At 27.4% G+C, this 26,282-nt stretch overlaps 7 protein-coding genes and 1 long non-coding RNA gene across 11 annotated transcripts in view; 4 read left to right on the top strand and 4 right to left on the bottom strand.

The window, feature by feature from the left end:
- The window catches only part of LOC124952941, a 74,734-nt gene extending 73,773 nt beyond the window's left edge, over window positions 1–961 (bottom strand). Inside the window, exons 1-2 of one of the 3 annotated variants that reach the window (XR_007102065.1) lie at window positions 497–961; window positions 56–154 (exon numbers count right to left, since the gene is read on the bottom strand). This is a non-coding gene — a long non-coding RNA (uncharacterized LOC124952941). The remainder of the gene's footprint in view (window positions 1–55; window positions 155–496) is intronic. The other 2 variants (XR_007102063.1, XR_007102064.1) reach the window with 2 other exon arrangements.
- A 63-nt stretch (window positions 962–1,024) lies between these two features.
- LOC124952939 (39S ribosomal protein L22, mitochondrial) lies at window positions 1,025–2,142 on the top strand. The gene is made up of 4 exons (XM_047503602.1): window positions 1,025–1,084; window positions 1,226–1,474; window positions 1,578–1,791; window positions 1,872–2,142. Exons 2-4 carry the CDS (start codon window positions 1,229–1,231, stop codon window positions 2,090–2,092), a joined length of 681 nt encoding a protein of 226 aa, XP_047359558.1. The 5' UTR covers window positions 1,025–1,084; window positions 1,226–1,228; the 3' UTR covers window positions 2,093–2,142.
- A 138-nt stretch (window positions 2,143–2,280) lies between these two features.
- On the bottom strand, window positions 2,281–3,072 carry LOC124952940 (60S ribosomal protein L39). The gene is made up of 3 exons (XM_047503603.1): window positions 2,928–3,072; window positions 2,705–2,808; window positions 2,281–2,415 (listed from the first exon to the last, which is right to left on the bottom strand). The coding sequence occupies exons 1-3, from the start codon at window positions 2,928–2,930 to the stop codon at window positions 2,367–2,369; spliced, it is 156 nt and encodes a 51-aa protein (XP_047359559.1). The 5' UTR covers window positions 2,931–3,072; the 3' UTR covers window positions 2,281–2,366.
- Window positions 3,073–3,205: 133 nt separating this feature from the next.
- Window positions 3,206–4,995, top strand: LOC124952937 (nitrilase and fragile histidine triad fusion protein NitFhit). The gene is made up of 6 exons (XM_047503599.1): window positions 3,206–3,350; window positions 3,571–3,709; window positions 3,800–3,955; window positions 4,041–4,247; window positions 4,308–4,520; window positions 4,611–4,995. Exons 1-6 carry the CDS (start codon window positions 3,316–3,318, stop codon window positions 4,773–4,775), a joined length of 915 nt encoding a protein of 304 aa, XP_047359555.1. The 5' UTR covers window positions 3,206–3,315; the 3' UTR covers window positions 4,776–4,995.
- On the bottom strand, window positions 4,756–6,608 carry LOC124952938 (ER membrane protein complex subunit 3). Of its 2 annotated transcripts, none has more exons than XM_047503601.1 (4): window positions 6,221–6,608; window positions 5,782–5,982; window positions 5,457–5,713; window positions 4,756–5,389 (listed from the first exon to the last, which is right to left on the bottom strand). In XM_047503601.1, exons 2-4 carry the CDS (start codon window positions 5,928–5,930, stop codon window positions 5,019–5,021), a joined length of 777 nt encoding a protein of 258 aa, XP_047359557.1. In that variant the 5' UTR covers window positions 5,931–5,982; window positions 6,221–6,608; the 3' UTR covers window positions 4,756–5,018. The 2 variants fall into 2 exon arrangements, with proteins under 2 accessions (XP_047359557.1, XP_047359556.1); XM_047503600.1 differs by having other exon boundaries at window positions 6,129–6,607.
- On the top strand, window positions 6,301–14,434 carry LOC124952934 (tyrosine-protein phosphatase 69D). The gene is made up of 11 exons (XM_047503581.1): window positions 6,301–6,719; window positions 7,566–7,871; window positions 7,954–8,541; window positions 8,635–8,928; window positions 9,007–9,266; window positions 9,435–10,188; window positions 10,286–10,532; window positions 10,669–11,680; window positions 11,767–12,054; window positions 12,391–12,804; window positions 12,893–14,434. The coding sequence occupies exons 1-11, from the start codon at window positions 6,629–6,631 to the stop codon at window positions 12,971–12,973; spliced, it is 4,335 nt and encodes a 1,444-aa protein (XP_047359537.1). The 5' UTR covers window positions 6,301–6,628; the 3' UTR covers window positions 12,974–14,434.
- Window positions 14,435–18,934: 4,500 nt separating this feature from the next.
- On the top strand, window positions 18,935–20,872 carry LOC124952911. Its single transcript, XM_047503519.1, has 3 exons — window positions 18,935–19,654; window positions 19,728–19,997; window positions 20,091–20,872. Exons 1-3 carry the CDS (start codon window positions 19,289–19,291, stop codon window positions 20,319–20,321), a joined length of 867 nt encoding a protein of 288 aa, XP_047359475.1. The 5' UTR covers window positions 18,935–19,288; the 3' UTR covers window positions 20,322–20,872.
- Window positions 20,402–24,793, bottom strand: LOC124952910 (TBC1 domain family member whacked). Its single transcript, XM_047503518.1, has 5 exons — window positions 24,366–24,793; window positions 23,894–24,066; window positions 23,223–23,790; window positions 22,869–23,138; window positions 20,402–22,793 (listed from the first exon to the last, which is right to left on the bottom strand). Exons 2-5 carry the CDS (start codon window positions 24,040–24,042, stop codon window positions 22,680–22,682), a joined length of 1,101 nt encoding a protein of 366 aa, XP_047359474.1. The 5' UTR covers window positions 24,043–24,066; window positions 24,366–24,793; the 3' UTR covers window positions 20,402–22,679.
- Window positions 24,794–26,282: the final 1,489 nt, after the last annotated feature.

Here is a 26,282-nt window from a genome sequence, read left to right as displayed (position 1 = left end):
TTGTAATGATAAATAAAATGGTAAGGAAAAAGTAAAAAATTCTTGTGTAACTCACTTAAGACGATCATCCGTGTTCTCTCAACAAACCGGCACAGTCAAAGTTTTGTCCGCCTCTTGCTTTTCTTGCCCAACCAACTATATTATATTCTTTTCGCTACATCGATATACATATGTATATTCGTATTTATATAACCAAGGAAAACGTTTTATTTTCTATGTACATGCGTGTATGTGTGTATGTGTGTATGTGTGTGTATGTGTGTATATATATATATATATATATATATATATATATATATATATATACTTTATTATCACACAAATAAATGTTTTTTTATAATATATTAACATATATATGTTAATACTAACAAATACAAACGTGATCAATAAGAATTACGATTTGTATAAAAACTTATCGATTATCGTTAAGCATACTCTATATAATCATTATAATTATAATAAAAAGAAAAGAAGTATCTATCATAAATTTTATTACCTAAATAATAATAACATCAATAATCAAAGCACATTTTTAAGGCCACTTCAACTAAACTTGGTTAACTTCAATCAACGATTAATCGATTAGCAGTGTAGCAAACAGTGAAACTTTACATTTTATTTCATCGTTCTTAACCTATACTTTCGTGTTATCGATAAGCATTTAAAAATTTTTGTACACAATACGGAGTAGAAAGAATGTTAATTAAAATATTCTAAAAACATATATATATGCATTATTTATACTTCATTTAATTGTCATTCTTTCTACACTATTCATATATTGTGTTTGCTACGGCCATATTGATTTGTAGTTCATTTATTCTCCGGCATAAAAGTCCAAATGGCGCTGCATCTTCAGTCCTCTTCAGAATACTTGTATGGTTTACTAAAAAGTTGTGTATAATAATATACAAAATAGATTTTAAATCGATATTGCTATAGTTTAATATAAAATCATTACATTAATAATAGCAGAGTAAAGTATAAATAAATAAAGATATTATTATCTTTTAATTCTAATAATAAGTTATTAGAATCATTTTCATTTTTTAATAACATTTAACTCTGTCTAAATATATCATATGTAAGTACATAACATTATAAAAAAAATTTAATTTTCATCTGATACATACTGAAAAGTGTATATATATATATATATATATATATACATATACACTTATTATAATGACTATCAAATTATAATAATAATTGTAATTTCACACAGAACATGAACACTATTCGATGTTCTTTGCAACGACTCTCATTAAATAATAAATCTTTTCTGAATGAACTTGTTGGAACATTGAGTAGATCTATAGTGTCATCTGGTAAACTTTTTTCATATGATAAAAATATGGATTACCAAGATGATGATGTAGAGGAAAATGAGAACGAACAGAAACAATATAAGTGGTTAGAATATAATAACAAATTTTTTCCTATACAATCACCAGATGAGGAGAGAAGACCAGCGGTATATAAGTTCTTATAATATAAATAAAATATAATATAACATAATTATGAAATTATATTATTATTTATAATCTGTATATTTTTATTGATCTATCTTTTTTCAGTATGTATGTCATATGAAGGCAAATGTAAAATACAGTCCAAAGAAATTGTGGTATATTGCATGTTTCGTCAGAGGAATGACTGTGGATGAAGCAATTAAACAATTAAGTTTTATGCATAAAAAAGGTGCAGTTATTGTAAAAGAAACTATTTTAGAAGCGCAGAATTTAGCTGTACTTAAACATAATGTTGAATTTAAAAGTAATTTGTGGGTTGGTAAGTAAATCTACAACTTTATAAATACTTTATCATTTATGCTGAAATCCATCTAAGGTTGTATTATTATTATTCCATAGCTGAATCTTTCTGTAGTAAGGGTTTTGTATATAAAGGAATAAGACGTCATGCTCGAGGACGGATGGGAGAAGTACGTTACATGTATTCTAATTACTTTGTACGCTTGGAAGAAGGAAAGCCACCTGAAAATTATTATTTGTCAGTTCCTAAAACTGGTGAACAACACATAGAAAATTGGCTAAAACAAATGCGAATGCGTAAAATACCAAATTCCTTGTAATTATTTTTCGATTTGTGTAAATAAATCAATATATATATATATATATCTCACATCTGTTGTATATATATAGAATTAAAGAGATAAAAATTTATTAATGTTTATTAAACAACTATGTTTTCATATATATATAGAGTAATTAACCAATATTATGAAAATTATTAAAATAGCATGTTAAGAAAAAACAAATATCAAGATAAATTTAAGGGTTTTATTTAAAGTATTTGAAAATCATTGGAGATAACAGAATTGGTATCAATGTAATCTTAAGACTAAATTACAACTTCAATTTAGTCCTCCTCCAGTGACGACGCTTTGCATTGTACCTGGAATATTTAAAAATGATGATAGTCATTAAATATCTTATAATAAAATCAATCATTTTATATTCTTATACATATACATTACAAATTATCTACTACAAAAATAGTAATAAAAATACTAAATGTGTAATAATATTGAAACAATTACTACAAATATACGTTCATTAATCAAATATATGTTAATGAAATTATTTTGTAGTTTGTTACCATAATGATGAAAAATTATATCTAAAAAATTAGTATCTTAAATTAATGAAAATTACTTAAATAATGTTAATAACAATAAACTTACCGGATAGTATTACCAGTACGCATTCTAACCCATTGAGGAATAGGTCTGTTTTGCTTCAACTTTTTGGCAAGCTTTCGCTTGATTATAAACGTTTTATGAGCAGACTGAAACATATAAGACATTTCGTTAGAAATTACAAAATCATTTTTTAAATCACAATAGTAAATCATATTAACGATGTAAATATATTTAATGGATTTCTAAAACATTAAATGATCCTTACCATCTTTCCGACACTGCATGAACGAAGTGAACGATGTTCTTAACAATCACAGAGTATAGATATACAAGACGATACACTATAAAGAAGAAAAATACCTAAAGCCTAGTTCTCACTAAGTTTGTTCATTGCAAAATATTCTTGTCCAAATCATTTAATTTTTAAAACCTTTAATTTTCTTTTATAATTTTTTTGAAAATGAATATAATTCATTAAATTAATTATCTGTATTAGTAATACTTTAAATATAATTAAATTAAAAACATTATTAATAACCTATATATAAGCTAGATAGCGTTAATAGTATTTAGTAAATTATGATTCAGTTTCGAACTTCTGACTTTACATTTGAGTACATATAAAATCGTATACGACAATATACGAATTAGTTATGATTGTCATGTCTATGCCACATCTTATGTTTACGTATGTAATTTTTAAAATAAATGGAATAGATTGACCATTTTAAATATAATATTCTTAAATGTATTTTAACATTTTTATAATACATTATCATAATCAGATCATAGATATTTTTCATATCAGATATTTAATAATTTAGATCAATTTGTAAAATAAAAATTATATATATATATTACGCATAAATTTCATTCTAAAGTCTAACTTCATTAAATATTTTTATTAGGAAAGAAATAAGAAGACTTATTTCTACAATGACACACAAATATGTTGCTATTTGTCAAATGAGATCTATAAATGATAAGCAAAAAAATTTAGAAGTAGTTTCCCAATTAATTCATGAAGCTAAGCAAAGAAATGCTTGTGTAAGAGAACAAATAATTTATTTACTTAAAATTCAATATATGAGAACTGACAAATAATATTTAAAAATTTCTTTCTTCTTTCTATTATAGATAGCATTTTTTCCAGAGGCATGCGATTATATGGCTGAAAATAAAAAAGAAATAATTGAATTTGCAGAACCTTTAAATGGCCCAACTGTTAATTGTTATAAGAAACTTGCCGTCCAAAATAATATTTGGTTATCATTGGGTGGTATTCATGAAGCAGTAATATAATTAATTTTTTAATAAAAAATTTTCTTATTTAGCATTGTTATGTAACTTATTCAACTTAATATAAAATCACTTTTAGTTACCTGATGATAAAGAAAAAGTCTCTAATACACATATTTTAATTGACAATGAAGGCAATTTAGTATCCAAATATCGTAAAATACATTTATTTGATATGGATAATAAGGAAACAGGCGTACGTTTAATGGAATCAGATTATGTTGTGAAAGGAGATGATATAGTACCACCTATTTGTACACCAATTGGCAATTTGGCTTTAAGCATTGTATCCTTTTTGATTTTTCTTCTAATAAATGTATATAATATTACTTGACAAAATGATTAGTGTTATGACATGCGTTTTGCTGAACAATCTCTACTTCTAAAGAATATGGGAGCACAAATTCTAACTTATCCTTCAGCATTCACGTATCAAACTGGTGCTGCACATTGGGAAATAATATTACGTGCAAGAGCTATAGAAACACAATGTTATGTAATTGCTGCAGCACAAACAGGAGCTCATAATAAGAAACGTATGAGTTGGGGACATTCTATGGTAAAATTTTATATATATAAATTGTTTTAATCTGTATTAATTTTCATAATCAATTGTTTATAAATATTTTCTATTTATGTACTTAAATAGATCATTGATCCATGGGGAACAATTCTGGCACAATGTGCTGAGAAAATTGGTGTAGCTGTAGCAGAAATAGATTTAGATTTATTAGCCAAAATTCGGAAAAATATGCCATGTGAACAACATCGTCGAACAGATTTATATTCATTAATAAGATGTCAAAAATCGTGATTTTTATTATAAATTGCTTTGGTATTTAAAATGATTTATTTAAATGATAGGTAGATATTTATACTGGATATAATAGAATTTACTACAATGCTTTTAAATTACTATAAATTATTCATATTATATTAATTATGTGATATAAATCGTTAATTTAATGTTTTTAGAAACATGTTGAACTTTTCACAGTATTTCATCAGAATATACTATATTTTTTATGAAAACATTTATTTTTAGCCTAGTAGAATATTAAGTTTTATTTTGATGATATATACTATCACTTGTATCTAGCCTACTATGAGGTCCTGTAAGATCTGTATCTACTCCTTGTAATGCCCAATTATGTTCACATATTTCTAAAGCTTCCCATTCAGATTTAAAAGCTGCTTTTGGATCTGGTGGCATCGACATTGCTGCACCCGACACTTGATCTTGTAAAAGTCTAGATGTATCGGCAGCATTATTTTCACCAAGTACAAGAGTATAGATAGAACGTAATCCAAATACATTTAAGAAGTACCAAGATGCAGAAGAAACCCATGCAGCATCTAAAGTGACTAATTCTATGCCTCGTTGTAACATTGGTTTAAATCTTAATGTTAAAGGAAATGGGACTTTAGCTGAAAAAGAATAATAGTGTTAGGAAAAAAAATACAATATTTTTACTAAGTTATATTATATATGTACTTGTAACAAATCCAGAGAACATCCAATTTATCCAACCACCTATAAGGACCATTGGCAAAACATTTGTTACATTTCCTTTTAACATATCTGTCATCATGTTAGGATCAGTCATTGGATTTTGCGATACAGGTGCACGTTTTTGTGTCTTAAAGTATCCTGTTTCTTCGTTATTGAAGAAATGTCGTCTCATTATAAATGCAAATTTAGGAATATACTGACCATTTTCTCTAAGAAGTCTAGATCGTATCATCACTTGACTAGATACAATAAAAAAGAATATTAGTAATATTTCAGAGAATTATTAATGTACTAATTTAATACTCACCTGTCTTGTACTTGATGGACTTCCACTTTTTTCTGCGAAGCCAATAATATAGAAACATAATGTCGAATAATTCCTACTAGAAATGTAATGACGACTATGGGTAGAAATACCCATCCACGAATATTTGAATCCAAAAGAAGTTCGGCCATTGTCAACCGAAACCTTTTCGAACAGTATTATTAGAAAAATAATATATATTCTCTATAATACAAACATAAAAAGATAATTCTTTAGTTATCAATTTTTATGAGATGATTTAATTATAATAATATAAAAAAGTTTTTATCTCATAGTTTCAAAATATTGTCTTGTGTATATTATTTATTTGTGAAATCAATATGCAATACCTCACGTATACGTTTTCTACAATATCACGAAGCACTTACGAATTACGTTAAAAATTCACGGAAAAGAAGGTAATGTATAAAATGATACATACGTTTATCTTCTTTACCGACCGATATAATAGTATGGCTTTAAACGTAGATTCCTATAGAGTGCTCTGTACGCATAGTAATGCGCGTTGGAAGATACAGTTTATATAGTTGCATGTAGTGGCTCGTAGGAAAGTCCTACGTTATGTTCTATAATAATATGATTCAGTTTCACTAAGCACTGTTACAAAGTCAGATTTCCAAAGTGGATAGGAATATCTGAAATGTGCGTTAACGCACGGAAGTGCGCGGTGTAGAATGGTAGAGTGAAGTAAATTATAATACGTGCGAAGAGGTGATATCATAGAAAGGCGATATGGGTTTCTGAGAGGGATTTGGATTGCGCATGAAGACGGTAGGAAGTGGTAAAAGGGCCAGAAGATATAACGCTTACACCCGGCTGTCACGACGCCATGTTTCTTCAAAACGGTCTACCGATGTCGAAAACTTCTTTATTAATTCTCTGCTGTCTTGTATTAGTTTCTGCTGGCCTCGATGACGGGGGTATGTATATATTATATATTGTCTCGAAAATAGTAAGAAGGCGTAACACATATTATCATAGGCGCCAAATGATATCCCACTGTTTTCTATTATCACCGATGTTTCACTGTGTATTATTACACAAATTAACCGATAATTGAAATAATATGTTATTATTTAAACATGTTTCTTTTTTTCTCTTGATATTGTACAATTACATAAAAAAGAATGTCTTTATACTTGGTTCCCAATTAGAAAAAATAATCATTGATCTTGCGATCAATTATATATTAACATGAGCGGGATTAGATATTCTTATAAATGGATTTAATTAATGACGATAAACGATGACAATTATCCAATTATATACAAAATGTATGGTCTTTATATAATTTTTATATGAGATTATTAAACTATTCCTTATTTTTTATTTTATTTTATTTTATTTTATTTTATTTTATTTTATTTTACTTTATTTTATTTTTATCCTTTCTCAATAATTTATAGATAGGATATAAATAATAAATATTTATTATTTATATATATATATATATTTTTTTTTTATTTTTTCTTATTATTTTGCATAAGAACAATAGAATTATTAAAGGTTCTTTATAAGTTATATATATTGAAAGAAAAAGTATAAATAGAAAAGCATATGTATATTACCATATCTATGCATCAGTATTGCGTCTACAAATTTGACATGTATTTTTCAATATTGTCAATATTATTCATACTTGGAATATTTTTATTATCATTATAATCAAGATTTAACAGATTTATTTATATATAATTATCACGTTTGAAAGACTTAAATTGAACAAAAGATAGGAATCTATTTCGAATAAAATATTTTATTCCTAGAAACAGACAAGACAGAAAATATTTGGCAAAAGAATGAAAAAATTGCTACATTAGAGATAACAACATCTCAAGATATAGATGGAATTGAAGCAGGCAGTACACCTTCTTTAACATGTAAACTCAATGTGCCTGGCCAAGTTTGGTGGACTACCAAAGGGAACAATCTTACCACAATTAAAGATTTTGAACATGCTGGACGATTTGATATAAAAAAAGCAAGTAGGAATGATACGGGTGATTACAAATGTATGGCTCGAACTATTGAAGGAGAACTTCTTGAGAAAGAGATTCATATTAGGGTTATAGGTGATTATCATTTTCAAATCGATAAATAATCAATTATGTTAGTCTAAAATATATATGATCAAAATGATTTTATAAATTTTAGAACCTGGTAAAATAACATCGGATAAAGATGTCAGGACAAATGTATCAGAATCAGCTAACTTAACTTGTCATGTATTTGGCTATCCACTCTCAAATTTCAGTTGGTTAAAGGGTAATGATACTAAGACCAGTGAAAGTTTGAAAAATCATTCGACTGTCACGCATGTAAATGAAACTTATGTAATAATGACGTTAGAATTTAAAAGTCCCTCCCGTAAAGATAATGGTACATATATCTGTAAAGCACAAGATAATAATGGCATAATAAGTGCCTACAGACATCTTTTTGTAATCGATGTGCCAAAAATTAACATTGATTTTATAAAAGCTGTTGGTGCTGGAAGTATCTTTTTAAATTGGACAGTAGATGATGGTAATGAACCAATTACAAATTATTTAATTAGACTTATGAAGAATGGAACAGATCAATTTCTGTATTATAAAGAACAAATTGGTGGAGGTATTTCAAGTTACGTTTTGAAACATTTTGAAAATGGCACAGCATATAAAATTGGAATTAGTGCTGATAATGCTGCTGGTTCATCTCATATACAATTTTATCCACATTGGGTAACTACGCTTGAAAAAGGTATTTCAATAAAGTATAGTTATGATCTGGCTGGTTATTATAAAATTCAAACATATAATAATAATTATGGATCATACAACATTTATTTTATAGATCCAGTGTTTATACCAAAAGTTTCTGTTAATGGTGTCACTGAAAATTCTATTACTATAGCATGGACTGTACCACCACCACATCTGAAAGAGCATGTACATTTTTATAATTTAATGGCAACTCACGCAGATCAAAAACGACAGGCAGTTTATCCAGCACAGCAGTTTACTGTATATGCATTTGTAGATCTTGATCCAGCTACTACTTACAAATTTAAAATCGCAGCTTGCAGTGAATATACAAAACAGTGTGGTAATTGGAGTACTGAGGTGAATGGCACAACATTAGATGGAGGTATTATTAAATAAAATTAAATATTGTATTCATTATAGATTTGTGAATTTTAATGAATTGAAATATTCTTCATTACAGTGTCTAGTCCACCAAAAAATTTGGTAGTTACGTGTCAATATGATAACATAAGCAGTTCCAATTTTATTTCTATTTCTTGGAAGACACCAGAGAAATCAAATGGTATTATAACTCGATATAATCTACAATTAAGTGGCATATCAAAATTTAAAAATGATATGGGCCGGTTAGATATAGACAAATGGTCTTTACCAGTTAAGAGTATTTCAAACAAGAATAGTGTTAGATATGGCCAAATACCAGCAAACACAAACTATACGGTATTTTTTAAATTCTTTTTCTTTACAAAAGAAATTTGTATTCTAATAAATTCATAATTTTATATATGATAAGATTGTAAATCACAAATTATAATTATTACCTGTCGTTAATTTTTTAGTACAAGATTTCATGAATGATAATATTAAAATTAGCTATTTTGTTAAAAGGTACATATACATGGTGTGACTAGGTCTCGTTCTCCAGGAAAAGATGCAATTGGTAATTGCACTACTCCAGCTACCATCCCTGATAGAGACAGTTTAAATATGAGAACATGGAGAAAAATTGAAAATGAGGGTAGACAATTATTTAAATTATATTTACCACGTATTTCTGAAAGAAATGGCCCGATATGTTGTTATCGAGTATTCTTAGTGAAATTAGCACCACAAACGTCTGTTTCTGATTTACCACCACCTGAGGAAATAAACGTATATTCCTATAGTTATGCCCATAGTTCTCCAACAGGTGCTGCATATGCTGCAGAGGCATTTGACAGTGATCAATTAATGTCTGAAATTTTTCTCGGCGATGGAATATCTTCTAATGGTAGTGTTCAATGTAATCGATGTATTGGTCTTCGAGCTAAAGGACCACCGTCGGTATTACACTTTGTTCCTGAAACCGAACCTCCAATACCAACAATTAATGGAACAACTACAACTATATTCAGTACAGTACCAACAACAACTTCCATAAGTCCTAAAACCAAATCAACTATCATTGATCAAAAAATAGAATCAACAACTCCAACTACAATTATCAAGAATAGTACAGAATCAACAGCACGTAAAAAAAGAGAAGATACATCAAATTCTAAAACGATTTTTAATGAAAAGTCTTCGGAGTCATCAGCACCTCCAATACAGGATGGTTTTTTGGATGATAGATCAAATTATACTGGCTTTATAGAAGTTATTGGTTGGTATAAATTTTCTTGCTTACCATTAATGTCAATGGCATCTTGTTTATATTACTTTTCTTTTTTTCTTTTTTTTTTTTTTTTTTTTTTTTATAGTTTTCAGTAGTAATGAGGATCGATTTCTACCTGCTTATAGTGGTTATTTTAATCCTCTTTATGGAGGAAAAGATCTACGAAGTATAACAGCTGATGAAGTAACTATGCTTGAAACAATATTACAAATTTCTATTGTTCTATTAGTGATCATTATGATCCCGCTTATTGCACTTTGCATATTACATAAATATACTAAACGTGCACAGCAAAGGGGAGAAGAAATTATAACTTTAAGGAATAGTTTCAGGTGAATGCATAACCATTTTTAGAATAATTTTAATCATTAATTAAATATTTTATTTCTATTAATTAAATATATTACTAATCAAATTATTAACTTAATTTTCTAATTATATACGATTTATTTTGAATTTTCATTATAGGTATCTTTGTCGAAGTCTTCGTGGGAGGCATCAGCTTGTAGCTGCAAGTCCACCTGATATGCCACCAATTCCAAAGAATGAATTGTTGCAAGCATATCTTCAGCGTCATAGAGATTCTGATTATGGCTTTCAACATGAATTTGAATTATTGCCTGATAGGTTTACAGATCGTACTACGCGTGCTTCTGAGGCTAGAGAAAATTTATACAAAAATCGTTATCCAGATATTAAATGTTATGATCAAACTAGAGTACGACTTGCACAAATAGATGGTATTTATGGATCAGATTATATTAATGCAAACTTTGTTCTTGGTTATAAAGAACGCAAAAAGTTCATATGTGCACAAGGTCCTATGGAAAATACAGTATGCGATTATTGGAGAATGATTTGGGAACAACATTTAGAATTAATTCTTATGTTAACTAATTTGGAGGAATATTCTAAAACAAAGTGTGCAAAATATTGGCCCGACAAGAGTGAAACAAAAAACTTTGGAGATATAACTGTTGAACATATTCGTGAAAGAGCGTATTCTGATTACGTTGTACGCGAATTAAAAATGACACGTCTTGGAGAACGAGACGCTCGTACTATAGTACAATATCATTTCCTTGTGTGGAAAGATTTTATGGCGCCAGAACACCCTCATGCAATATTAAGATTTATCAAAAGAGTAAATGAAGCATATTCCTTAGAAAAAGGACCAATATTGGTACACTGTAGTGCAGGTGTTGGTAGAACGGGAACGTTAGTCGCCTTAGATTCTTTATTACAGCAATTAACAGAAGAGGGTCAAGTATCTATTTTTAATACAGTATGTGATTTAAGACATCAACGAAACTTTTTGGTGCAATCTTTAAAACAGTATATCTTTATTTATCGTGCATTAATGGAAATGGCACAATATGGTGATACGGAAATTCCAGCATCCCAATTAAAAGCGACTGTTACACGTTTAAGACAGAGAGATAATGGTAAAGAAAAATGTCGAATGGAAGAGGAATATGATGTAAGTAAAAGAATATTTATTTCTAAAGAGAAGAAATATTGTTCTTACTGTATCATCGATAAGTTTTCTAATTTTAATTTTTACAGAAAATTAGTTCTTTATTAGAAGATAGAAAATCTTTCTCTGTTGGAGGAGGTGAAGAAAATAGAGCAAAGAATAGAAGCGAATTAGTGATACCATATGACAGAAATCGTGTAATACTTACACCTGTACCAGGCAGAGAACATTCAACATATATAAATGCCTCATTTATTGAAGGTTATGATAATTTTGAATCATTCGTTATCACACAAGATCCATTGGAAACTACTATAGCTGATTTTTGGAGAATGATTTCAGAACAATGTATATCTACAATAGTTATGTTATCTGACGTAAGTAACTATATTTATAAATTTTAATGAATTACATAACCATTATTTAGTTCTTTTCTTCTTTGTAAATAATTTACTTTATATATGTTGAAAATATTGCGTAAATTATCATTGCGTACGCAATAAAATGAATTTGACGATTAAATGAAGTTAGAGTTGGGTGATAAATAAAATTACAGTGACCCCAACTTAATACAATTAACAACTTAATACATTTAAAAAATGTATTATGAATAATGTAGTTTCTTTAGAATAAAATATAATAATTCGAAAGTAGAAAAAATGAAATTAACACAGAAAAGTAAAGCATTTATACAAAAAGTAAAATTATTATAGTTAAATGAAGGACCACGAAAATGTCCACGATATTGGCCCGATGATGAAACTACTTATGATCATATTAGAGTACGATACATTCAAAGCGAGAGCTGTCCTTATTACACCCGACGAGAGTTCTGTGTATCTAATACAAAGACAGATGAAAGTGTAGTTGTAACACAATATCAGTATCATGGATGGCCCACAGTAGAGGGTGAAGTACCTGAAGTAACACGAGGTCTAATTGAACTTGTAAATCAAACGGAGTCAAGTGGCTCGTTAGTAGTACATTGCAGTTATGGTTCGGATAGAAGTTCGATGTTTGTGGCATTGAGCATATTAGTGCAACAACTACAAACTGAGAAACGTGTAGATATTTTTACAACAACAAAAAAACTCCGTTCTCAGCGGCATGGCATGATCAGTACTTTTGTAAGTTTAACTTTTTAATAAGATTATGATTCGTTAGTTAGGTATTCATAGAATTATTAAATAATTTATTATATGTCATATGTTTCAGGCTCAATATGAATTCTTATATCGTGCTATTGTAAATTATTCAGATCTTCACAATCTTGCTGATGGAGAATCAGTCTCATAATATCGACAAACGTAAGTTGGAACAAGTTATAGCATTTCACTTATCATGTTTGTTGACAGGATATGCAAACTCTATGCAAATTTTTTGCAAACAAGTGTTTGAAGGTTTATAAGAGTTGAGATAAACATATATTCAACCAACCAAAGAACATCTGCAGAAATATTAATGAACAAACATAATATAATATTGAACATAAATTTGTGCATAAGATAATTCAAGTTCCATAAATATGAACATGGAATTTTGCATATTATATTCTCAGTTTAGGTACTAGAGAAATTTTTGCAAACATTATCTTTTAACGAATGGCCAATATTGTATATTCCTAAACAAGTAGGATAATATTAAATGCACAATTAAAAACACGGGCTATCAGTGATATCGATCAATGGTTGGTTATTAATATAAAGCTATCATATATTCATGATCATTTGTAGTATTACGTTCATATTAATCACATGATCATTAAACTGTTCTAAAGAACTAAATTTTATAAAATGGAAATAATGATCTTGTTGTCATTTCTTTTTAAGTAATATTGCAAAGTTTAAAGTATTCATTTAATGCCATAATAAATAAATAACATACGAAGGTATATATTTACCACCGATAAAAAAAAATGCAAGATATATAATAACGAAGTATTAGAACAGTTTTTTTTTTCTTTTCGTATACTTCTACTTGTTATATTTTATTATAAGATTATATGTAATTTCACATTGATAAAAAATCAATGACATAATTAATGCTCTTCCTGACTCTGTTTACTAAGATATAAATTATTATGTTGGAAGCAAGTATACGTGAGAATAATTATATTAATTAATTTAATTAATAATTAAAAAAGGAATTTTTTTTTGTTAAAATAAGTTCAATATCATCAAGAATGAAATAATAACCAGTGATAGATTGATATTCATCAAATATGCATCTTTATAACGCGAATATACATCATAAATTAATTATTATCATTATTTTTATATATTACTATATTTATTGTATTTCTGTTTCAAAGTCCGATATTATATATATATATCATAATTGAAAATAAAAATAAATTATGCATATTGATAAAGATTTTATGGTGAGTCAGCAGGAGTATTAATGAAAAAATGAAGTGCTTATAAAAAATGTGAAGGAATAATTGAAAGGAAGGCTAATGTTTATATGTATTATTTTTCGCTAACTTTAATGCTTTATGTTATTAATGCGTTATTTGACCAGAAAAGAGTATGTTATAAAAGTTTATGATTTATTACCACATTTAGTATTATCATAATTGTACACACACATACACATAGATACACACAAATGTGAATATGTTTATCTCTGGAAACATATATATCATACATATATGCGTAATGGTACGTGCGACTCACATGCACTTTTTTCTAAAGAAAGACTGATACTTTTATTCATCCCAAAATACGCGATTAAAGTACGTAGTTCGTATAATATTTACATACAGTTGTGTAATAATGTGAAGGATGAGTTTTTTTACGCTTCATACATCAGAAATTAGGAATATCCTATGTACGCGATACCCCTTTATCAGTGTGCATTTTTCAATGCACTGTTTAGAGTTAAATTAACAAGATTGACATAAATAAGAAAAGAAAGAAAAATTTAAGCGTGAGGATGAAAAAAAGAAAGAATATGTTTTATTTGTTGGCACGTTCGTTCATTTCTAGTCAAATTTAGCACCAAGACGTGCGTTGCTAAATCATGCTTTTACGGCAGGAGACAATCACGTTTAATTAAATTTCTCTCATCGCGTTTATATATATATATATATAATATATATACATATATATATATATATATATATTATATATAATATATATATACATACATGTATATATATATATATACATACATATATATATATACATATATATATATATATATATATCAGCAAAGCTTATTTTTTTCTTTCCTTTTCATATTAACTTTCATTCCATTCTACGACAAATAAATATCTTCATTATAGCGAACTAATTATAATAATCGATTCTATACAAGTAATTTGCTAGTATACATTTCGTCTAATTTTATTATCATTTTTAGCATTTTTAAGATCTTGTTTTTTAATCCGTCAAATACGAGTTCGAGAAATCGATTATTGAAAATTATTCGTAAATTCGTTAATACACACGGAAACACGTCGTTGACGAATTAAGAAACCAAACCTATGTAAATGATAAGTATTCCTGTACACGTATATCTGTATTTATATTGTTACCGTCATTTATCGTTGTTGCTATCGTATCAATGAATAGGTGTGATAATGGTTCGTTTCAATAGTTCGAATATATCTAGTGTAAACGAGCGTGGTAAATTTGAACAGAGGAACCGTTTTTACATTTTAGATACGAAATGTAAATTCTCGAAGAAAAGATCGATGAGAAACTCGTGTTGTAAAGTCAACGATAAAAAATATCTTTAACCGATATACTGTATAAAGTTAGAAAGAGAAAAAAGAACAAAAAATTTATCTGTCGATTAACTTCTTAATTTTATTCATTAAAAAGACATTCATACAATTTCATTATTATATTCGGTTAATCATTTAATTTTAAGTTTTTCAAATATTGACATAATCACGTATTTCACTATAAAGATCTATCATCGCTAGCGCCACATTTTTCTTTTTTTTTTTTTTTTATATACTTATATATTTTATTATCATGTTTTATACGTGTTAATAAATTTAAAATGGTACTTTAATAATTGATTCTTTAAAACTAATAATATATATCCGTAAATATTTCAACTTCATTTATTGGTCGCATTGAATAATGAATAACTCTAATCTCTAGATTCAAAAAAAAAAAAAAATATATATATATATATATATATATATATTCTAACTTTTGTTAAGATCATTGCCGATGAAAGCTTGATAGTACAGCGTCTTAATGAGTATCAAATAAATAGTAACTTGCTTATTGTAATCTTGTTTTCATTTCTTAAATAGATACGTGAATGTGCAATTGCACAATATAATCCTAAAAAGGGTGTAACACGAGTGATGAAAGAACGTGTCGTGTATGCGTGATGCCTGTTGTATGTTAGACGATTTATAAGAATTGAAAACAAGAAAAAAAAAAAGGAGACGGCGGTTTAGTATATCGTAAACATCATTTTATCTTTAACAATTTTCAAATTAAGCCATCCACATCATATTTTTTCAGGTAAGAAGAAGAACGTTTCTAATGATTGTTTTTCATATAATTATCCACAATTGCCCATAATTTATAATAATAATAATGACACAATTTAAAAGAAAAAAAAAAAAAAAAAAAAAAAAAAAAAAAAAAAAAAGTTATATCATTATAATTTCCTATATTAACGTATTAATTAGCTAATTCATCGTTTTGTTCACACATATAGAAACATACACATACACAATGTTTATATTATGGGTTCTCAATATTATTTAAAATCTGATAGGTGCTAGTGTTATTAAAAATAATAATTCATTAATTAGTTAATACTCTCGGTGACTTCGTAATTATTAATATAACTGGATTGAATATATATTGTAGTTATAAATGTAATTAAATATTTTAATGACATAATATATAACGAACGAAAGGGGAAAACGATTTCCATGGAATCGTGCTTTAATTAACCGCTAAAACTTCTTATGCGTTTTCCAGTAATGTGAAAGACGATTTCAGGTGCATACAAGTACACACATTCCTGTGATATTTCATACGAGAAAAAAAATAATGAGTTTCAAGAAAGATTAAAAAGAAAGGAAAAAAAGAACAAATGAGAAAATTACCGATCTTTAGTATTGCGAATAATATCATATTTTCATTTATTATATAAGTACTCAGCGAATATTCTCACGATCACTTTTTAAATATAATATTTCCTCGCAAGTATGCGTGATAATATCGTGTTTTTATCGATCGTTTGAAATAACATTAAAATATTTTCAGCATACTTATTAAACGATTAATTGTCGAAATTTTCAAAATAATCTCAAAATACAAAAAAGATCTTGGAACAAAATTATTACAAGAAAAAATTAATAATAATAATAATAATAATAATAATAATAATAATAATAACAATAATAGTAATAATAAGGATAATTAAAGAATATGATCTTTTTTAAAAAATCGTTCGCACTCAGTCATTTTTTATTAAGTATTCGATTTAATATTATTAGAGAGTTTATGAATCTCTCTTTTAAAAATAGCGGGGCACAAGAAAATTACACCGATGATATATCGATCATTATTGACCCATGAATAAACATGGATCGTCATTCGTGTAAAGAAAGAAAGAACATTTGTAACGTTGGATCTTATTTTTGCCTATTATTGGGGGGGCCTATTACTGCCGTCTCCGTGTGCGTTGACTAACCATGAGTTATATTGTTTGTAAAGTAACTCCTTAAGCTATAAGATTAATAAATTTAACAAGATAATAATTATAATAATAATAATTATATAATATAATAAATATTACGTATTGCATTAATATCATATTCGTGTATAATGAAGGATTAATATTAATTGCGTATAATATTAGATTTTGTATGATATTCAACCTAACAGGAAAAAAAAAGCATAGTTTATACCACGAATAGAGATCTGTATCTATAAATTAAATGTAATAATATTGACGATCGTACGCCTATCGATGAACAATGTATGTACGAGGGGAACAGGACTAAATATTGACCCTGATCATCGAATCACTTTTTGTATGAAAAGATTGTAAAACGATATCGTACACTTTGATGTAAAAGAAAATACACAACAGTACAGTAACAAGGTATTTCTATTTCCCTCTCTCTCTCTCTCTCTTTTTTTTTCTATTTTGCCATATATGTGTTACAACAATCAAACTACTTCCCATAATACCTTCCTTATAAGAATTATTCTTCTTTAATAATGACGACGACGGAGGTAACAGACACGAAGGCTGTCATCTAACATCTAACGGCTCCTATATGTAATTGCCATTCACCGAACCGCAATTCCGGGAACGCTTGTTTATTCCTCCATTCCAGCATTACGGAATACGTTATAAAACGGTTGCTTACTCTACACGATGACCCTTCTGTATAAAATGACTCGTCTTTTATTTATTTTTATTTTTTTTCGTTCTTTTTTTATCATTTTTTATTTTCATTGTTATAAACATTAGTGTATATTCATATATATATGTATACATATATGGAAGATAAAATGAATATGTATTATAGACTTCATTAATCGTTTGTTCTCAGTACTTCAATATATTTATTCAAATAGTGGAAATAATTAAATTTTTAATATAAAATTTTTATTATATACTTAATTATTATCAACTTCTCAAAGTAAACTCAAATTTATAAAAGTTTTCTTATGAAAAATAATTCAAATGACGAATTATATTTGTATCATATGATTTAATATTTATAAGAATGATTTGTGTTATTATAATTTATTGTTCAATATATTAAAAATTAGATTTTACGTACTGCATCAAAAATATTTCAAATTTGATTCGTGTTATAAGTATATTAAAAAGAAGAAAATGTAAGATAATTATGCCTCCTGGGAAATGTCGATCATAAATTCTTAATAATAGTCATTTCCGCGCAAAAATGATCACGTACGAATGGTAACATTTATCAAAATGAAAAAATGACAGTTACAGTTATGTATTATTGGATAATCATCTGAAGTAATACTTCATAATGTACTTATTTCGATTAGCAAGTTGACCGTATCTAAAAATATATTTATAAAAAATAAAAATTGAAAATGACAGATCTATATACTTATTTTCTCAAAGAGAATTTGCTTATTTGTGATTCCGTTATCATGAACCCTTCATTATTTTTTTTTAATATAACACATGTAATTATATGGGTGTATAACTAGTATAAAAATATACATCATTATCGTCATCATATATTGACTACTCGGTAGAATCTAACTTTCTTATTACCATTGAAATACTTAAACAGGTGGGGAATGTATTGGTCAAATAAGACAGCAATTCACTTCAGTTTAGTCTTAGCAGTATCTTGATGAACATGTTATACGTAACTAATATGTGATCATATATATATATAATGAAAATCAATTATAAAAAGTTTTCTTTAATTTTAAATATTCTATTTCAACAAAGAAGAAAAGTAACTACCAAAGAAAAAAAATATCTCAAAGGATTTTAACGTTCCATCATTGTATTCGATCGATTTTTAATTAACAGTGATTATGTGTGTATTATCTTTTATTTTTATTTTTAATCGTAACGAGCCTGTTTCGTTTGGCAATATAAAATAACAAAAAATTGTACGAAATGAGACATATTGTATTCGAATTTTTATGGCTCATTATTATACCGCCATTAGTTGATGTCAATACAAGGGTACTAACAACAACTGAATCAAGTGCAGATTATCTTCAAAAAGTTATGTTGGAATTACAACAATTTCATTCACCTACGATACCAAATACATATATTGAATCTACTGGAAATCTTCCATCCAATAATTTCCAACAGTATAATCAAAATCAAAACTACTCAATTCAAAATCAACTTTCTCAAATGCAACAATACGATCAAATATTTCGTAATGACGATTTTCGAAACTCGAAAACTTCGTCCCATAAAAAAATTGATTTACAACATTCCGGATCGGATAATGTACCACAATATTACGAGGTATTTTAATATTTAAATATCTTACATGTGTTCAAACAAATGACGATAAAAATTTTTTACAAATCGTTGACAGATTCGCTCTCCCACGTTAGTTAGCGCGGCAAATTTGAAAGATGGTAGATTACTCGCGGAACTCGCTGCAATCTATAAAAATGCATTGAAAAAAGGACCATTTGTCAGTGTATCGTCCTCGTCAAATGTTCTTTCTTCTGACAAGAAACCTCAAATCGTAGAGACTCATCTTGAATTACCAATTAGGCAACCGGCGTATCATCATTATTATTTTTTCCCATTAAAAACATTTGAAAATGAAATGAATAAAAATGATGAACACCATTTTATGGTAAGTAAAGTATTCTCTTATTTCTATTTATTAATGATTTTATATTATGTTAATTTAATGTCACGTGGCTCATATAATTGTCATATTTTGCAGAGTACACATAATATCGATAACGTTGCCGAAGGTGCATCTCAAAAACAATTAAGCAATCCACTTTTTATAGCCATAAGTACATTCGTCAGTATAGCTCTTTTATTTATGATGGGAATTCTATTTTTACCAAAACTTCACCAATATAGCATTTTTTCAACAAGAGGAATTCAAGACGATTTTCTTTATTTAACTAATATCGTTATGGGTGCTATTGATAAATTTGAGGACTGAAATATATTTCATCGAATTATTTTACAGATTAAATCATATACGTATTAAGAAACAAGAAAAATATTGGGAGATCAAGAATGTAGTAGAATATTTAAGACTGTTTATTATCACTGGTTTTTGTAATGGTTTACATCAACAATGAATACAGGCATAATTCTTGAATGATTTTGAAACAGTCTCATTTTAAAGATGAAAGTTTAAGTGAGGATTTTTTTAATACTCAGATTTTTTTATTCATTCCAAACACAAGTAAACCTATTTCGCTCACACAGAAAAGCTACGAAATTTACTTAGACATTTAAATGAACTTTCGACTGATAATTCTATAGTAAAAATAAGCAAATACTAAATTTTATGCTAATGGATTTTAGAAATAATAATATGTAATATTGGAATAATTTTACAATTATTGAAACGATGTATAATGTACACGAAGTACAATAAACTAATATTTAAACAATAATGTACATTCGTTTAAACATTACATAATTCCTAGTATGCATTGAATATAAAATAATTTTAATTTAATATTTCAATACAGTTAAATTTTTATCTCCAAGTCATTGACTATATTTAATATTAATAAAAATAAAAAGAACGTTTAATTGACTTTAACATGTACCGATTCAGTCTTCTTTTCCATACCGACGAGTAAACATCGGAGTTCCATTTTTCCAAACGTTTTATATTAAACAATTAATACGTTTTGTGTTTGGTAATTTTATAATTGCTTAAAGATTTTTAGTTTCTCTCAGGCGAGATCCTTTTTTTCAATAGAAATAAATCGAATTCAATTTAAGTACTTTGATTTTGCTTAGGTAGAGTGATCTTCAAAATGTCAAGCCAAGGTTTTTAATTTTTTCGTTCTCCCGCTCGATTTCTCGTCGATGCATCGATCTATTATCAATGGGCTGATCCATCGATGAAAATTAGGTAAATCGAGATGTTGTTTTATTATCTAGAAATCTAGATTTTTACACAAGAGTTTTGTAATCTTTCTACATTAGATGCGGGGAGGTTCATTTTTTCATGCGGGTAAAATAGGGAGAATATATGCGCGCATATCGACGTATATCACGAGCGCTATTTAAATCCTACCAAAGATTGCGCTTTATTGTTCGAGATACAGAAAACACAAGTGGCTGTGTTAAATATTAATGACTGAAGCTTCCATTGTTACAAGATAAAGCTATCTATTAAACGAATAATTACCAGCAACTTCCTAGGAGTGGAATTTGGGTTGATATTACTTTTAATATATCGAAATTTAAATATAAATTATATAATAGAAGTATTACCGGACGGATGGGTGCATATTTTACTGCATTTTTTAAATCCTTTTTATCTAATTTTAACTAAACATTAAAGCATCATAAATTTTACATTCTTAATTATATTTCGTAAAATAGATTAGATATAGTAGAATTCTAAAATAATTTCTTAGAGAAACGCATTGAAAAATTCGAATTTTTTTTTCTTTTCCTTTTTTTTTTTTTATTTCTTTTTATTTACGCTTTTCAAGTTAAATATTATATTTTCTATTCTAGTTATATTCATCATTATATCTCAAAATTCAAGATATTCATCATCAAATTTCTTTCTTTAACTATTTGTATAAGTTTAATTAGAAATAAGAAGTATAAAATGTGCACAATTAACAAATACTTTTCAATCAATTTATCTTCAGAGAAATATAATCTGGTATATAGTTTTTAATTGCTTTTATCAGATGTGCTACTATTTGTACTACATACAAAAATTTCTTTCACACATTAACTCGATTGTTTAGTTACGTATAAGAGCGGTATACTAGACTAGCTTATACTGATTCAATAGATGTATGAAGGGGACAGTATCTTCATATTGTATTTTTAGTTCATATTTTGTTCAATCGCTAAAGTCGCTGATTACATTGCGAGTGAAAGGTGATAAACAGTCTTAAATTAAAAACGCAACATTGTTACTTTATAACATTATTGCATATCATTTAAAAATACATTTTTTTTGGATTTATTTTTTACACGTTATTATATTATTACTATCAATAAGATAGTATATATATAGAAATATAATATTAATGCATGCTGCAACATCTTATATATGTATATTGTGCTTTCTTAGATTAAACTATAATATAAAAAAAAAAACAAGGGTAACTAAATACACTCTATCTGTTTGGGAATGTATATGTCTGTGCGATATTTAAAGTAAAGGTTTCATCTAAATTATTTGTATACTTATTGCACAATGTAGGTACTCTTGTAAACATTACATATATGAAATGTTTAATTGTACATTTTTTACAATATAAAAAGAATCGGGAAGGCACACTTTGGGATCAAAATTATTCTTTGTTTCTCAACCATTTCCATTCGCATTAGAGAGGGATGCTTGATCTTTATTTTTTCTTTTAAGAATCTGTCTTTGATGCTCATATTCAAAATCTTCTTCGCTTAAATTTAGCCTTTGAATCTATCATATTATAAATACATTTTAATGATTTATTTAAATATAGTTTTACTTTAATGATAAAAGAAATTGTTTTACCTGATATACTAAAGCTTCCTCTTCTACTATGTGCTGTGGAGGATTTCTTAAAACTTGGAGAGTTTCATATGTTGTTGGACACTGCTTTGTAAGTGATGTTCTACCCAAACATCCTTTGAGTAATACCAATCCTACCTTAAAAATAATTTTAACTCCTTCGCAAAGGAACATATCCCAAACACGTAGAATGCTTTCCCATGGCAAAGTTCGAGTGTAAACGCAAAGAAACCATTCGGTCATGTATAAAATAGGTTCCATTTTTTGTTTCTTCTGAAATGGTAAAAATTGAACAAAATAATTATTATGCTTTTAAAAATGTTAAAATATTTTTTATTATATACTTATCAAACTAACAAGATGTTTATAAGCAACGGGTGAAACTCTCTTCAGAAGTGCAAAGAGTATATCACCATCGCGTATTAATGTTTCCATTCCTTGACTGTAATAACCAACAAGATATTTGTCACATATAGCAACAAGACACCAAAATGCTTGTACTGCTGGCATATGCATCAATAAAAAAGCTGCAATAGGTGCTTGAGCTTGACAATAACCAACTTTTGCATTCAAAATAGAATATGCTTTCAATACTTGAAAGAGCTCTTGTTGTCCAGGTGCATTTTCAACAAACATTTCATGATGAGGAAATTGTCGATGTAAATCTTTTTTAATATCTTCTATGTATTTTGGATCACCAGGTCTTTTAATTAATTCCTGGTATAAATTAGGGTTTTCGTTCATTAATAATTGTCCTCCACATAGATTAAGCCATGCTCTAAGTCTTACAGAAGGTGGTATCCCTTTTCTGCATCTTTCTCTGACTTTTCGATAATTAGTAGTCATAAAAAGACTCCAATTATTTAACATTCTTATCCATTTTCTTTCTCTTCTCAATATAACATCAGGTGGTATGGTTACCTTTCTGAAACATTTATAATATCCATTTAAACACATAGACATAAATCTATAAAAATGCGTATCTTTATCTAAAATCTATTGTTATTTTTATTGGTTTACAATATCACCTTTCAGGACTATACTGTGAACCTCCAAGAAAACCATGACGATCAGGAACAGTTGAAATCACTGAACCACATTGATAAATACTGCTGGCTTCTGATTCTGTTTCTCCATTCAATTCTTCTTCTACAACTTGTGCTACTGATTCAGCCATAGCATTTTTTATCTCTCTTTATTACTTTTTATATAAATAATCAAATTATAATTGGAATAAATATATTACTATATACTGATTTTCTTAAAATTGCATATATATATACATATATATACATATATATATATATATATGATAACTCTGAAAACATTTTAACATAAATGATATAAATAATAAGATTGCTAATTATACGACTTTTTATCATGATTTCGAGTAAAATTCACTAATAATTAATAATTAATAAAATTATATTCTAAACTAATAAAGTAAAAGATAGTGACTATAAGAAGTTTTACGTTAATAATATATAATATAGTACTTACTTTGACACTTAAATAGGATAGTACATAACCTCTACGTTTCTCTCAAAATATATATATATATGTATATATATATACTTCATATAAAGATATAAAAAGAACAACTATACTATACACGTAAAAAAATTTAACATAAATCATAAGATGTGCACTTCTTTATAATGTCCATATTAGCAAAGCTGTAATAAGTAAACAATACATAATACATGACATTCTGCATGATTACATCAACATACCATTTTATTATATCCGAAAGATGGAGATTTAAATTATAAATTCAAAATATATCAAGGAATGAGACTTTCTAAATTATCAATTTTATAATAATGAAACATAAATGTATATACACACATCTTAGCTAGTTTATCCACCCCAATTCGTAATCACATGGATTTACATGCACAAAATGACATTCTGATAACGCTTTGTGGAAAAACAACATCCAACCAATGATAAAGCAGTGATACCTGTCACATCATATACACGATTTTCATTGGTTAAACTCAATAAAATACATTACTAATATGCGCATTCACAATATCTCTTTAAGACTGTCCATCACCCCTGGTTTTATAATGGTTTATTCCAATAATGAAAACAGGCGTAATTCTTAATCGATTTTGATGAACAAAATCTTATTTTAAAGACGAAGGTTTAATTTAGGACCTCACTTTTTCGAATCGTTAAAGAAGCTTTACTTTCCTTGAAAAAAATCGTATTAAAAAATAATATCTCTTCGAGGATAGTTTATGCACAAATAAAAAGCTTTTTCAAAAATTAATGAAATCAGAGTCTTAGATTAAGCTTTTTTTTTTTAAAGTGAGATCTTTTCAAAATTGATCAAGAATTACGGCTGCTTATCATTGTTGGAATAAATACTATTTTCGACATTTTTCGTGAAGAAAAAGTTTTGTATGTGGCGCCTCTCGAAATTTGCGGCAAAAGAAAAGAAGCTCGATCCCCACTACTGATTTCCATATCACGTTGAATGAGATATGTTCCGTGAAATAATGATTACGTGCTTGTTGTGTGCGTAAATAGATGATGCTCAGATTTTTTAAACCATTTCAAACGCAAAGAAATGCATTTGCATGGAGAAGATTACTTAATCACTCTTTGGATAAATGATTTTATGGCAAAAATAATGAAATTCGTATCCAATATCACAAAGATTGTAACATGCGAGGAACTTAGAATAATTTTAATCTAAAATTCCAATACTTAAAAATTTTTATCTCGGGGTTATTGGTCTTGTGTAATATCGACTTGTGTAATATATGTTTATTAACTTTGACGATTACCAAGTTAATTTTCTTTTATCGATTAAATGTCGACGAGTGCACATCGACATTCTCTCTTTCTAAACGTGAAAATTTAGAAATTAATCCTTTAGGTAATTTTATAATTATTTAAACAATATATAGTATATGCAGAGAACAAAAAATTAATATAAGTGACTACATTCACTTAATCATTAAAAAGGACGGTAACGCGCGAAAAACTTAACATAATTTTAATTTCTTTTGCATTAAACTTATTGTGTACGTGTAATGTCAACAAAATCAAATTTTTGATCAACTTTGATGGTTACAAATTTTTAAATCCCTCTAATTATTCAATCATGTCGAGGACGAAAAGTCCAAATCGATACAAATGATTGATTGTAATTATTAATAAAAGAACATTGAATGACTACGAGTAAATTTCTTCGGAGATTTACTCGTGAATATTTTTCTTATTTTTTGATTTATTTATTAAATGAAGATAGGATCTTTTTGTTCAAACGCGTTTATAATTATTTTAAATTTTGAATATTTTAATGCATTTTTAAATACTTTCCTTGCGCAGAAATAGTAAAAAATGAATATTCATGAATTCTAATAAAAAATGAGCAAGAAGACATTCGCGATAGTCTCCGGA

Source organism: Vespa velutina, chromosome 11 (genome assembly GCF_912470025.1).
Source record: "Vespa velutina chromosome 11, iVesVel2.1, whole genome shotgun sequence".
Taxonomy (NCBI): Eukaryota; Metazoa; Arthropoda; class Insecta; order Hymenoptera; family Vespidae; genus Vespa; species Vespa velutina.
The sequence above is the reverse complement of the archived record's forward strand: the minus strand, read 5'-3'. Positions and strand labels throughout refer to the sequence as shown.